This window comes from Simochromis diagramma, unplaced genomic scaffold (assembly GCF_900408965.1).
Source record: "Simochromis diagramma unplaced genomic scaffold, fSimDia1.1 OVJJ01000753.1, whole genome shotgun sequence".
NCBI lineage: Eukaryota > Metazoa > Chordata > Actinopteri > Cichliformes > Cichlidae > Simochromis > Simochromis diagramma.
Window position 1 is genome coordinate 6,577,785 of NW_024387523.1, and position 12,044 is coordinate 6,589,828.

Here is a 12,044-nt window from a genome sequence, read left to right on the forward strand (position 1 = left end):
CACACCATCACTCCACCACCAGTCTGAACTGTTGACACAAGGCAGGATGGATTGTTAAACATATGATTACACAACATTTGCCATCCAAAATGTTGCATCAGAAATTAGGATCGGTAAGACCATGCAACGTTTTCCAACTGCTGTGATCCATGGAACCTCAGTTTCCTGTTCTTAGCTGACAGGATTGGTACCTGGCGTGCTGCTCATCTGTGCATCCAGAGATGCTGTTCTGCATACTTTGATTGTAACGTTAAAGGAGTTGAGGTTGCTTTTCCTATCAGCTGGTCATTCTCTTTTAATCTCTGCCATGAACAAGGCAGAGACCTGTGGCTCACTTGATGTTTTCAATTTTTCAAACCATTCTCTGAGTAAATTTAAATTGAACAGTGTTGAGCTATACAAGGCTCTCTCGAATAAATGAAAACTAAAGTATTAATTTTGAAATGAGTATATTTTGTTGGGTAAGTAAACACATAAATATGTCTGTTTAAGACTGATTGTTTTGGTCTTTTTTGAGTCTTCGTCAGTTACATTTTTAAGTACAGCAAATTAATTGTTTGGTGCTTTGCTTCTCAGATAATTCATACTAGTCTAAAATTTGCACTTAGGAGCAAATATGAAACAATACCTTGCATACATCCATTTCCCTTAAGTTTCCTCTCTGCTACATTCCTGATATGTATTAAAAGGTATTTATTTAACTAGTGTGACCAGGTCAAAGTGTAGAAAAGATATTAGATAATTAGATAGCTAAACTTCTATGTCAGTCATTTTTATATCAGTAAATTTAGCAGGTGAGAGCTCAGATTTATCTTTAAATTACAATTATGCACTCCAGTAAAGGAAATGAATGAGGCAGAGGGTATTTGCTTGCATATGACAAGCTTATATACAAGGCTTTTTTTAAATTTTTTATTGTTGAACGACACAGGATGCAACATAACAGACACCAAAGGCAAAATAAATCAGAGACATAACTGTCATATCAATCTGTAAATATGAAAAAAGGTTTATATGAATTGTTCCCAATTCATAAAAAACAACACTGAAAAAAGTGAATGAACACACATCAGACAAATTTCTATTCGTGGCCAAGTTAATAAATGAGGGAATGAACATTTTCACATATAACTGTTCAAAAAAAAAAGTTGAAAAAATACAGCTGCTTAACCTTGCTGTTAAAAGTTGTGCAATTATAAAGTGCCATTTCTTTAGAAATTGAAAAAGAAAATCACCGTTCGCATGTTTTCTAGGAAAAATTATGTCTTGTTTCATTCGGCAGTGCGATGGTCCACTCAGTCACTTTGCACAACTGTGCAGCAAATTAAAGATTACAAAATTAGCACCCCGTTCAAACAGGTTAAATCTCCTCCTTATATCCTTGAGTCATTTATTTGCACGCTCACAAGCCAATCTTCTTCCAAAGAGATGCAATGGCACATTTCTGGGGGTTGTGAATGCTATTCCCAGTATTTTCACAGCATCCACTCTCTGTGGATATTTAGTCAGAGTCAGACTCATTCATGGGCTCTCTCCTCACGCTCAGTTCCAAAAACCTAGCCTGTGCATGTTCCAGGCGTATGGAGCCTCTGTAGATCCACTCTCTGTGATGGTCAGCCTGAGCGAGACATAAAAAAGGCACACTGTCAAGGAAAGGTGATTAGGAAAAGAAACGGGAGCGTTGTTTGTTTGTTTTTTTTAGTTTTGGATTATTTAAACATAGCCAAGGCGGACTTACACAGGAGATATGTTTTTAGGTTAAACATGCTGTCTGTAACTCATAATTTCAAACCATCCTGAAATCCTGTGCCACAACCTGACAAGCACCTCTGTTAAATATATTTACTGAAGTATGAATAAGCATTAGATCTGCTGTTGACTGGTTAAAATGTAAAGATTAAAAAAAAAAAAAAAAAGACACCCACCTGAAAAACGACCTGTATCAAGCTGCAGTCGATCGCCTGCACCTCACACCTCTGCTGCTCTCCGAAGTATTCTGCATTGAGGCTCTGTCCAACCCTGTATATGGTCAAATGAGGGTACGGCCAGTCCTTCATGTACTGTTTCATGAAATGCTTATGAAGGCCGTCGGGAATGTCGTCAAACATGTTTTCCACTGTTGAAATAATGAATTAAATACGTAAGCGTGCTTCAAATAAACACTCTCCTGTCTGCTGCTTGCTGCAACTGTGAGTAAAAGAAAAGCCGGAGCACAGCACAACTTACACGGTCTGCAAACCAGGTGAAAAAAAGGTAAGCCGACATAGACCGGCGTGTGATCATCCATAAAGACCAAGAACCTGGAAAATTAAACAGCGATGTGTGAGACACTCATTTCTTCTGACAAAAAGCCCGTGATTATGTTTGTTCATAGAGGTATGAACACCTGAAGCGGTTCTTTCTGCTGGGGAGCTCGGCTAAAACACCAGGCTGGAACCGGAACTTGTTATCCTGGCACTGAACAACAACCCGAGTGCCGACAAAAAGATGCTCTACCTTTGGTGGGGTGTCAAAGGCAATGTGGTGACCGGATACTAGAATCTTCCCCTTTTCTTCAAAGCTAACTTTGTACTTTAACCGTCCATCTTCTGGTAAAGAGGAAGAAAAAAAAAATTTAGTTCCTACCATTTAAATGCTATTTCCTACCATTTAAATGCTATTTCCTTTTTGAATAATGGTGGTTCATATTTGAAAGTGAAGTACTGCTGTCTGAACACATGTCAGCCCTGCCTAGATTTTACTGCATGTACTTCACAAATTAGAAAGAAAATGAAAATGCATCTTTTATAAACAGGAATAACATATTTTAAGTTATTATTCGCCTTTTTAACGTTTCATTTTTCTTTGTCTTTCATTTTCAGTTTATTTAACAAGGGTTCAAATTATTTTAATTGCTTTGGAGCACTTTGGTCAGTGTCCTTTTTAAAAAATTTAAGTTGCTGGCTCATGCAGTGACAAACGCAGAAAACTAAGGATAATAAAAAAAATGTGGTTATACTTCATTAGGTCATGTCCACAAGTGCAACAGTTTTCCTGCATGCACCATGACTCTATCACTATCCTAAATATGCCCAATGGAAGCAGTGCGCCCTGTAATTGACTGATGTCCGGAGTGTGCAATCCTCTCGCCCACTGCCAGCTAAATATGAGAAAAAAGCTGAAAATCTTAACCACACTGAGGTCACATCCTTAAATGTGTATATTTTGGTGCACAAGAATCCATCGCTTAAAGATATTTTCTTTAAGCGCCTGGTTCTGCCAGAGCCTTCTTCCTGTTAAAAGGGAGTTTTTCCTTCCCACTGTCACCCAAGTGCTTGCTCATAGGGGGTCATGGGGCGACCGTGGTTCAGGGGGTTGGGAAGCTCATCTTGTAACCGGAAGGTTGCTGGTTTGATCCCCCAGCTCTGTCTGTCTTGGTCGTTGTGTCCTTGGGCAAGACACTTATCACCTACCGACTACTGGTGATAGCCAGAGGCGCGATATGGCAGCCTTGCTTCTGTCAGTCTGCTCCAGGTCTGCTCCTGCTACAACTGTAGCTGCCTCCACCAGTGTGTGAATGTGAGAGTGAATGAATAGTGGAATTGTAAAGCGCTTTGAGGGTCTCGAAAAGTGCTATATAAATGCAATCCATTATTGTTATTATCATATGATTGTTGGGTTTTTCTCTGTATGTATTGTTTTAGGGTCTACCTTACAATATAAAGCACCTTGAGGTGTCTGGTGTTGTGATTTGGGGCTGTATAAATAAAATTGAATTGAATTGAATTAAAAGATATTTTTATACAAATATACAAAAAAAAAAAAAAAAAACAATGAAATGAAATGCTCTCATCTGAAAAGGACTAACAAGTTTAAAGGGTAATAAACAAACAAAGAAAATCATAATTCCTGGAAAACCTGCAGTATTTTCTCTTACCCTTTGAAATTATCTCCACTATTTTCCCACGCTGCCACTTCATGCGTTTCTTCCTGGCCAAGACCATCATGTCCACTTTCACCTCATCCTGCGGTAAGTTAGGATGGATGTTCGTAGTTTCATGAGAGCAGTGGGCAGAAGTTGGTGATATCCCAACAGAGGGGTTTATTTCTTTGAGGGCAAAAGTAAGAAGTGGAATTTTAAAGTTATTTGAGAGTTTTGAGAGCAGGATTCAAGTGGTAATGTTTGTGGCCTTACCACTGCTGTTGGAGGGTTTCCTTGTGTCACCGCTGCTGTTCTTGTCAGATTTCTGATTATTGTTCGAAACCGAAAAATCGGAATCAGTGGAATCATCCTCTGGTTGCCACTGCATATCAGAACCGGAGCTGCTGGAGAATTCAGCTTCGCTGTAGAACTGCTGAGGCGTCGGCGGTCGCAGGGCGCTGATCTTATAATCGGGCAGTCTGGTCAAGACCACCACTGCTTTCTTTATTAGATTAAGAGAGGCCGAGCCATTTTCCCATTGTGTCATTTGGCTGCTGGTTTCATTTGTGGAGTGAATGGGCTCACATGCCGATTCAGACATAGTGTCTAAAAAGAAAAAAGCATCAGTGAAACTTGAGCCATCGCCATGCCAGACTTTCATCGTGGTGAGAACAAATCCTGACAACTGTAGCTCGCCATCAAAAGAAAATGAAAATGCTATCAATCAAATTCACATTTAACTTTTGTTAAAGCTGTCTTTTCTGTGTGTCAGAGGAGATCTCTTATATAAAGTCCACTGATTTTCACTCTATACAATATATGGTTGCTTAAATATAATTCCCAAGGGGACGAAGGCTTTTTCACCCTCTGTGGTCTGACTCTTCATCGATAATGACCTCAACCTTTTGCCTCAATCTCGAAGGCCATGATTGTAATTTCCATGCTCACAACGGTCCACTTGGTTTTTGTTTGTTTTTTTTTTTTTAATTACATAAACCCAAAACCTGTGCTGTCAGGTTAAGAATTAGAGGTTTAAAATCTAATTAGGTGCAAAACTCAGCACATTTTTAAACTACCATCTGCCGCTGGTTTATTTCACACAACAACAGCACAAATAAATTAATCAGAAGCTAGAAAAAAAGCCTTCTTCTAATTTATTTTTGAGTAGTTTTTTTCATGTACATCTACGCTGTATGTAGGTTAGAAATATGGTATCTAACCAGATTCTTACTCTGGATGGCATTGCCTTGGCCTCCAGTAACGCTGTGAGGAACCTTGGAGTCATTTTTGACCAGGACATATCCTTCAACGCACATATTAAACAAATATGTAAGACTGCGTTCTTCCATTTGCGCAACATCTCTAAAATTAGAAATATCCTGTCTCAGAGTGACGCTGAAAAACTAGTTCATGCATTTATTACTTCCAGGCTGGACTACTGTAATTCATTATTATCAGGATGTCCAAAAAACTCACTGAAAAGCCTTCAGCTAATCCAAAATGCTGCAGCAAGAGTACTGACAGGGACTAGAAAGAGAGAGCAGATTTCTCCTGTTTTGGCTTCCCTTCATTGGCTTCCTGTTAAATCCAGAATTGAATTCAAAATCCTGCTCCTCACATACAAGGTCTTAAATAATCAGGCCCCATCTTATCTTAATGACCTTGTAGTACCATATCACCCTATTAGAGCACTTCGCTCTCGCTCTGCAGGCCTACTTGTTGTTCCTAGAGTATTAAAAGTAGAATGGGAGGGAGAGCCTTCAGTTTTCAGGCCCCTCTTCTGTGGAACCAGCTTCCAGTTTGGATTCGGGAGACAGACACTATCTCTACTTTTAAGATTAGGCTTAAAACTTTCCTTTTTGCTAAAGCATATAGTTAGGGCTGGACCAGGTGACCCTGAATCCTCCCTTAGTTATGCTGCAATAGACGTAGGCTGCCGGGGGATTCCCATGATGCATTGAGTTTTTCCTTTCCAGTCACCTTTCTCACTCACTATGTATTAATAGACCTCTCTGCATTGAATCATATCTGTTATTAACCTCTGTCTCTCTTCCACAGCATGTCTTTTATCCTGTCTTCCTTCTCTCACCCCAACCGGTCGCAGCAGATGGCCCCGCCCCTCCCTGAGCCTGGTTCTGCCGGAGGTTTCTTCCTGTTAAAAGGGAGTTTTTCCTTCCCACTGTCGCCAAAGTGCTTGCTCATAGGGGGTCATATGATTGTTGGGTTTTTCTCTGTATCTATGAAGCGCCTTGAGGCGACTTTTGTTGTGATTTGGCGCTATATAAATAAAATTGAATTGAATTGAATTATGTTAATAAAAGTCCCTGTGTGACATCTGGGACACAGCTTTGACTAAGAACTCTCTTTTTGTTCTTACCTTAAGGCTTTAAAAAAATATCGAGATATATATCTTATATCGCCATCCAGCTAAAAAATATCGAGATATGAATTTTGGGTCATATCGCCCAGCCCTATGTCAGAGCTCAGCTCACAGCAGCATGTTTTAAAGGGGTGGCCAGGAGCAGCTGGAGAGTAGACAGCACCTACTGTTTCATTAAAGCGCCACCCAGCTATACCTGTGTGAGCAACTCGGTTTAACTTAGCAAGTTTGTTGTGTAATGTCTTAAAAGTATGTGACATGTGAGCAGTGAGAATGTATAACTTTAATGTTTGTGACAGTACAATCAGAAAAAGAGTATGACTTGTCTTAAGGGCTGCAGGAGAAAGCCTTTTCTCATTAAGAAAGAACATGGGAGCACTGCTTAGGTTTGCAGAGTTGCATCTGAACAAACCAGATAATTTATGGAACAATGTGCTTTAGAAAGATGAGTTCCAAGGTGGAGATGTTTGGCCATAATGCACAGCATATTAGCACAAACACGGATCAGTCAAACTGGCTGAAATGCTGTGGCAGGACTGTGCATAAATGAATGCATAAAACCTAATTAAACTGAAGCAACATTGTAAAGAGGAAGTCATACAGAAAACATTTGCATTTTCATTTAAAATTTAATATCTGGATCAGCATTAGCACCAATGCCAAGTGGCAACTCCTTGGAAGTGAAACTGTTTTTCGCAAAAACAAACAAAAAACATGTGACATCACTGTGTCCTGAAGCCCTGAGAATGAATCAGAAAATGTGAACTTTTTTTGTTTTTGCTGCTACAGGAGTGCTGTAGCACCAGGAGACTCTGAAAGCTGTTTAAAGGGCTACAGCTGTGCCTACTGAGAACGAACAAATAACAAAACAAAGCTGTGTTTAGACACATTTCCTACCTACAATCAAGCTGCGTGGGGGTTTAACTCGTTTAATACAAACACAAATAATTCAACCACTTACCTGATGTTATGTCTTAATTATCCGCTGTAATGAGAACTGGAGCGGCAGCTACATATCAGGCTAACACTGAAATCACCGTTTTGGAGTTTGCGTCATAACTGCACTTTTTTTTCCTTTTTTTTCTAATATAAATATGTGTTATCCAAAATTATCAGGCAGGTTTTTCCTCCATCTTAACAGACTTGTTGTTTTTCTCCTTCTTCTCGGCGTTCAAAAGTGGTTGTTAACAAATTAATCTGAGAAGTGCTGCCCCCTATCGTCGTCTCCCCGGTATTGTCCTCCGGCACACGCCATTTTGACTGCAGGCTTGTGTCAGCAGCAGTCTACGAAAACGTAAATAATATGATACCTTTTATTATTTATATAATTTTATGTTAAGAAGCAGTTTCAAACAATATTTTAGACATTGTAACACTATAGGGAGAAAAAAAAACTACAATCAAGTCCTCGCTGACTAAATATTGGTATGTTCTTTTAGTTAATAAAATCAACCATATTCTCAAGTGGACATATATTACACTTCGAATCTATAAATAGTCTTTTTATGAAGGCTGATCTCGCTTACGGCCATACCACCCTGAACACGCCCGATCTCGTCTGATCTCGGAAGCTAAGCAGGGTCGGGCCTGGTCAGTACTTGGATGGGAGACCGCCTGGGAATACCAGGTGCTGTAAGCTTTTCCTCTTTTGTCCAGCAGAGGGCGCTACTGCTCCAGGGCAGACAGTGTTGAAGCAGCAGCCAGGGTAACAAAGAGCGCATTGAGACCACTCATGCTGAATTAAATAATGGTTTGGAGCATAGACGGTCCACACAGAAAAAGTTTTGTATGACAAAAGCTAAACTAGAAGACAGAACTAGGTGAAGAAAAACATGTTAGTTGACCAAAGTAAACAAAAAACAAAACTAGATTTCAGTTTTTCCCAAATATGGAGGGAATCATGGTAGCCTGGCTTTTTTAAATCTCTTGCCTCTTTAGTTTAGTTTATGCCTCAGACAGAAACTAAATATTTTCAAAACAATGAAAGCTAAACTGAAATGAGCAGCTTCCCCACTCTGGAAATTTGAGGAACTGAAAGTTAGAAACTGAAAGTTAGAAACTGAACATATTTGAATACAAACCTGTTTTCCTTCTTTTGCCCTCACTCTGGTTTTGCTGTTGGTTGTTGCTCTTGTGACCAATCTGTAAAAACCTTCATAGTACCTGTAAGTCCTGCCTACAGCGGTGTTGGAGGACTGTAGGGAAACATGAGCTGCTTTTGATTGTTGATTAATTGTGAGTATGAACACAGAAGATGCATCACATTTAAACAGTTTGACGTACAGAAAAAGAAAACCTGAAATTTGCTAGTTGCTAATTTAATGAGAAATACTTGTGAGAAACATTTTCAGTAACAACCCAACAAAGGCCAAAAGCCTTAAACATGACAGATCTTTGTGTTAATGCTTGGAACAAAGTCTGATTTTAACAGCTCGGTGCTTCGAGCCCTCAGTCTGAAACACTGAAGAGCATCACGATGCACGCCTCACGTCTTCCATGAGACTGCTTGCTTTTTGCTCAATGTCCTGAAGCTTTTTTGTACATACATTATAAACCACATGATCTTAAAAGTATGCACCCACACAGTGGTAAGATTGCACTCTCACCCCACCCCTTCTCCCTCTCTCTATCTCAGGTGATCTGCTCCTCCTGGTAGGTGGAGGTAGAGATCGAGCCATAAGGGTCCACGACGGTCTGGGCGCAGCGTACCACCGTCACCAGAAGGAAAAAACACAGCAGGAAGAGAAAGAAGAGAGCAAAGCCCAGGTCCACGTCCACCTCGAACTGCGGCACTGGGTGAGACGGCTTATCCATGTGGTCAGCGATAATGGTGAAGGGAGACAGTTTCCGTTTCTTCTCCTTTTTCAGCGCAGCAGCATCACTTTGGGACGGCGTGCATGCTCAAGGTGTTGGTGGTGACTTTGCGCATGAAAGAAAAAAGGTGACAAACAGCTTCTGAATACAGAGGCAGCGCATAACCAATGAAGTCTATCCTGGCTGTATGGAGGACGACACTTTCAATGCAGAAGCAAATGTCTGGTTTTTATTCCGATCAGCAGCAGTTTGTCACATTTCTGTGTCTAACAAAGGGAGGGAAAAAAACACCTGGGAAAACCGTTAGAATGCAAAATATTCCACCATAGATTTACATGTTGCACCTGCAGGGTTATCTTATCGGTGAGCCCATAAAAACTGCAGTGAATCACTTCGAATCAGTTGTTAATTACAGTTTATCCAGCAAGTCTTCCCCATAACTTGTTCATTTAAGAGAATTACAACATTTGAAAAGCCAAAGAAGTGACTGATAGACTCTTTTTGTCTTTAATAATCACCACTTTCTAATTTCTCCTGCAGGAACAGGCACAGTAGCTCTCGCTAAATGATCAAAACGTCCACAGTTGTCTGGACACATTTTTTGAAACACAATTTCCAAACTACAGTCGCTAAACTCGTGACTCTTCTGGCAAAACCTCACAAACTAACCCTCACAAACCTCACAACACAAAAACTGCTTTTGTCTGCGTCATCCCCACAACAGGTCATAATAACAACAGTATGCAGCATTCATTACACAAAAAATACAAAAAGGTGTGTGTGTGTGTGTGTGTGTGTGTGTGTGTGTAGGACACATTTTCAACATCACGTGGTCGTCTTGTAATTCTGCAACCACCACATTGATGATTTAGTAGGTCACCAAGCTCATGATCCATCATAATGCAGTTTATTGGCTGTAAAGCTATGAATGTGACCTTAACCTTGAGCACACTTTGCTTGTTATGTGTTCGCTGTGTGCAAGTTTCACTAAACATCCTACCAGCGTTCCCGCAGGAGCAGCAGTAATTTGCCTGGATGAGCTAAAAATGACAAAAATATGACATAAAAACACAAACAGACCCTCCCCAACCTTTATATTGTGTAGACGTACCAAAGCACTGGTTTATACGGGAAAGAGAAACTGAGTCACTCTCTGTGCTACTTCTCATTCACAGTAGAAAAAGCAGAACACAATAAATGTTAATGTTTTATATGTACAGCAGAGCTCTCTTACTATATATCAACATAAGAGAAAAATATTGAGACACTTTTTTGTAAGTAAATTATTCTGAGGCATCCATTTTTTTTTTCTTCAGCTCGACCTCGCTCTGACCTGCCACCAGTTTGAACGGCGACTTAAGCAACAAGTGTGAGCAACATTTGTTACTGTGTGAAACTCACTGTGCGAAAATGTGTTTCAGCGAACTTTGAAAACAAAGTTGAGTGAGAACTGTAAATCGTGCCTAATGAGGCAAAAACTGCTTTAAAGTTTTCCCCAAAGAGTGACTGAATCAATACATTATCTGAGGACACTGAGGATGAGTAAAGTTAAACATGTATCCAAGAACCCCCCCCCCCCCAAAAAAAAAACAAAAAAAACAAAAAACTGAAATAATTCAAACTCACCATCCGTCCCGTGCAGGACTTTTCGCTGCGGATCCTCTCCAACAAAACTTTTCAAAAGTGTTCATAGCATCCTGCTTTCCTCTGAGGCTCCTTATTACTCCGATTACATGAGCCGGTCATCAGTTACCAAAGTCTTTACCAGCCTCCTCTTTCGTGATTGTCAAGAAAAATGAGCAGCCCACAAATTAGCTCTTGCACTCAGAGACACATGCATACACATGCAAGATGCACAAGCATGCACTTGCATCTCACGACCTCCCCAGGGCATGTAAAGCCTTATTAATACTTAAGCAGGAATTGAATAACGGTCTACACAGTTCACAAGTGACTCAAACACCCCACTGCTTTTGTTGTCCTGTCAGGAGGATCTTCATCACTGTCACCGATTAGACTTCACACCAGCAAAACTCCGGCACCTCAGGTGACACTGAGCTTATTCTTTACACAGAGCTGAAAAGGTAGCGAGGGAAGGAGGGGGAAACTTGATGGTAGAGCAAAAGGAAGAGATTTAAGCAAGAAGAGTAAGATTGTACCCAGAGGAGGGGGGGAGGGGGGGGGGGTTGGCAGCATGGAAATGAAAGCCAGAGGAGCAGAAACAGGAGATGCATTAGCAATTAAATTGCAGAGCAGGATGCGAGAGAAGGCTGGAAATTGACCCTGCCACTTTAAAATGGAGATTGTTACAGTGATGCTGCCAGTGACATGAACAGTGTCCAGGCTGTAGTGTAGGGCACGGCGGTAAAGTGATCCCACTCAATATGCAATTAGGTAAGGAGGCCTTTTAGACTGAAGCCAAAATACTGTAGGGAAGAGAGAGATGGGCGGAGGAAGAATCCAGAAGTGGTTACGTCTTAGGATCTTAAATGTTAAACTTTTAGACACTTTTTTTTTTTGTTTGTTTTTAGGACAACTGGGAAAAAATAAATAAATAAATAAAAAATCTGAGAACTTTTTTGACATCATTCATCATCTTGAAAAATGTGCCAGGCGGCTGTGTGTCACCAGCACTTTGTGCCATCTGATATTGTAATAGCTCCACGGTGCCTCCGGGTCTACACCAGCAGAACCAGTGACTGATGTACAGTATTCATGTCAGACTGCATTTACTCCACCTACACAGGGCTCCTTAATGACGACCATATCATTTTGTGTTCCAAAGAAAGGATTCTCAGATCCGCACATTCAGATGAGAGAGAATGGGAATAATGACAGACTATTATTGGGACTTTGTTTTCATGTAATACAAATAGTTTATGGAAAAGAACAAAAATGAGAAAAGAGAAAAAAAAAAAAAAAAAAAAAGGTCTGAGTAAAACTCTTAGG

General features: G+C 40.3%; 1 protein-coding gene, 1 long non-coding RNA gene and 1 other non-coding gene across 3 annotated transcripts; 2 read left to right on the plus strand and 1 right to left on the minus strand.

The window, feature by feature from the left end:
* Positions 1–863: 863 nt before the first annotated feature.
* On the minus strand, positions 864–7,482 carry LOC120727113 (histone-lysine N-methyltransferase SETDB1-B-like). Its single transcript, XM_040021273.1, has 7 exons — positions 7,243–7,482; positions 4,175–4,507; positions 3,917–4,087; positions 2,387–2,588; positions 2,227–2,300; positions 1,926–2,116; positions 864–1,618 (listed from the first exon to the last, which is right to left on the minus strand). The coding sequence occupies exons 2-7, from the start codon at positions 4,500–4,502 to the stop codon at positions 1,502–1,504; spliced, it is 1,083 nt and encodes a 360-aa protein (XP_039877207.1). The 5' UTR covers positions 4,503–4,507; positions 7,243–7,482; the 3' UTR covers positions 864–1,501.
* Positions 7,483–7,801: 319 nt separating this feature from the next.
* LOC120727294 lies at positions 7,802–7,920 on the plus strand. Its single transcript, XR_005694479.1, has one exon. It is a non-coding gene; the product is annotated as a 5S ribosomal RNA (ribosomal RNA).
* Positions 7,921–8,219: 299 nt separating this feature from the next.
* On the plus strand, positions 8,220–9,390 carry LOC120727118. The gene is made up of 2 exons (XR_005694430.1): positions 8,220–8,516; positions 8,917–9,390. It is a non-coding gene; the product is annotated as an uncharacterized LOC120727118 (long non-coding RNA).
* Positions 9,391–12,044: the final 2,654 nt, after the last annotated feature.

What these genes read in the sequence shown, in the direction of transcription:
- LOC120727113 (XM_040021273.1), bottom strand. Translation starts at nt 4,502, where the DNA reads ATGTCTGAATCGGCATGTGAGCCCATTCACTCCACAAATGAAACCAGC. An exon ending in GAAACCCTCCAACAGCAGTG is followed by an intron (nt 4,088 to 4,174) that starts GTAAGGCCACAA and finishes TTGCCCTCAAAG; the next exon opens with AAATAAACCCCTCTGTTGGG. An exon ending in TCACCTGGTTTGCAGACCGT is followed by an intron (nt 2,117 to 2,226) that starts GTAAGTTGTGCT and finishes TTATTTCAACAG; the next exon opens with TGGAAAACATGTTTGACGAC.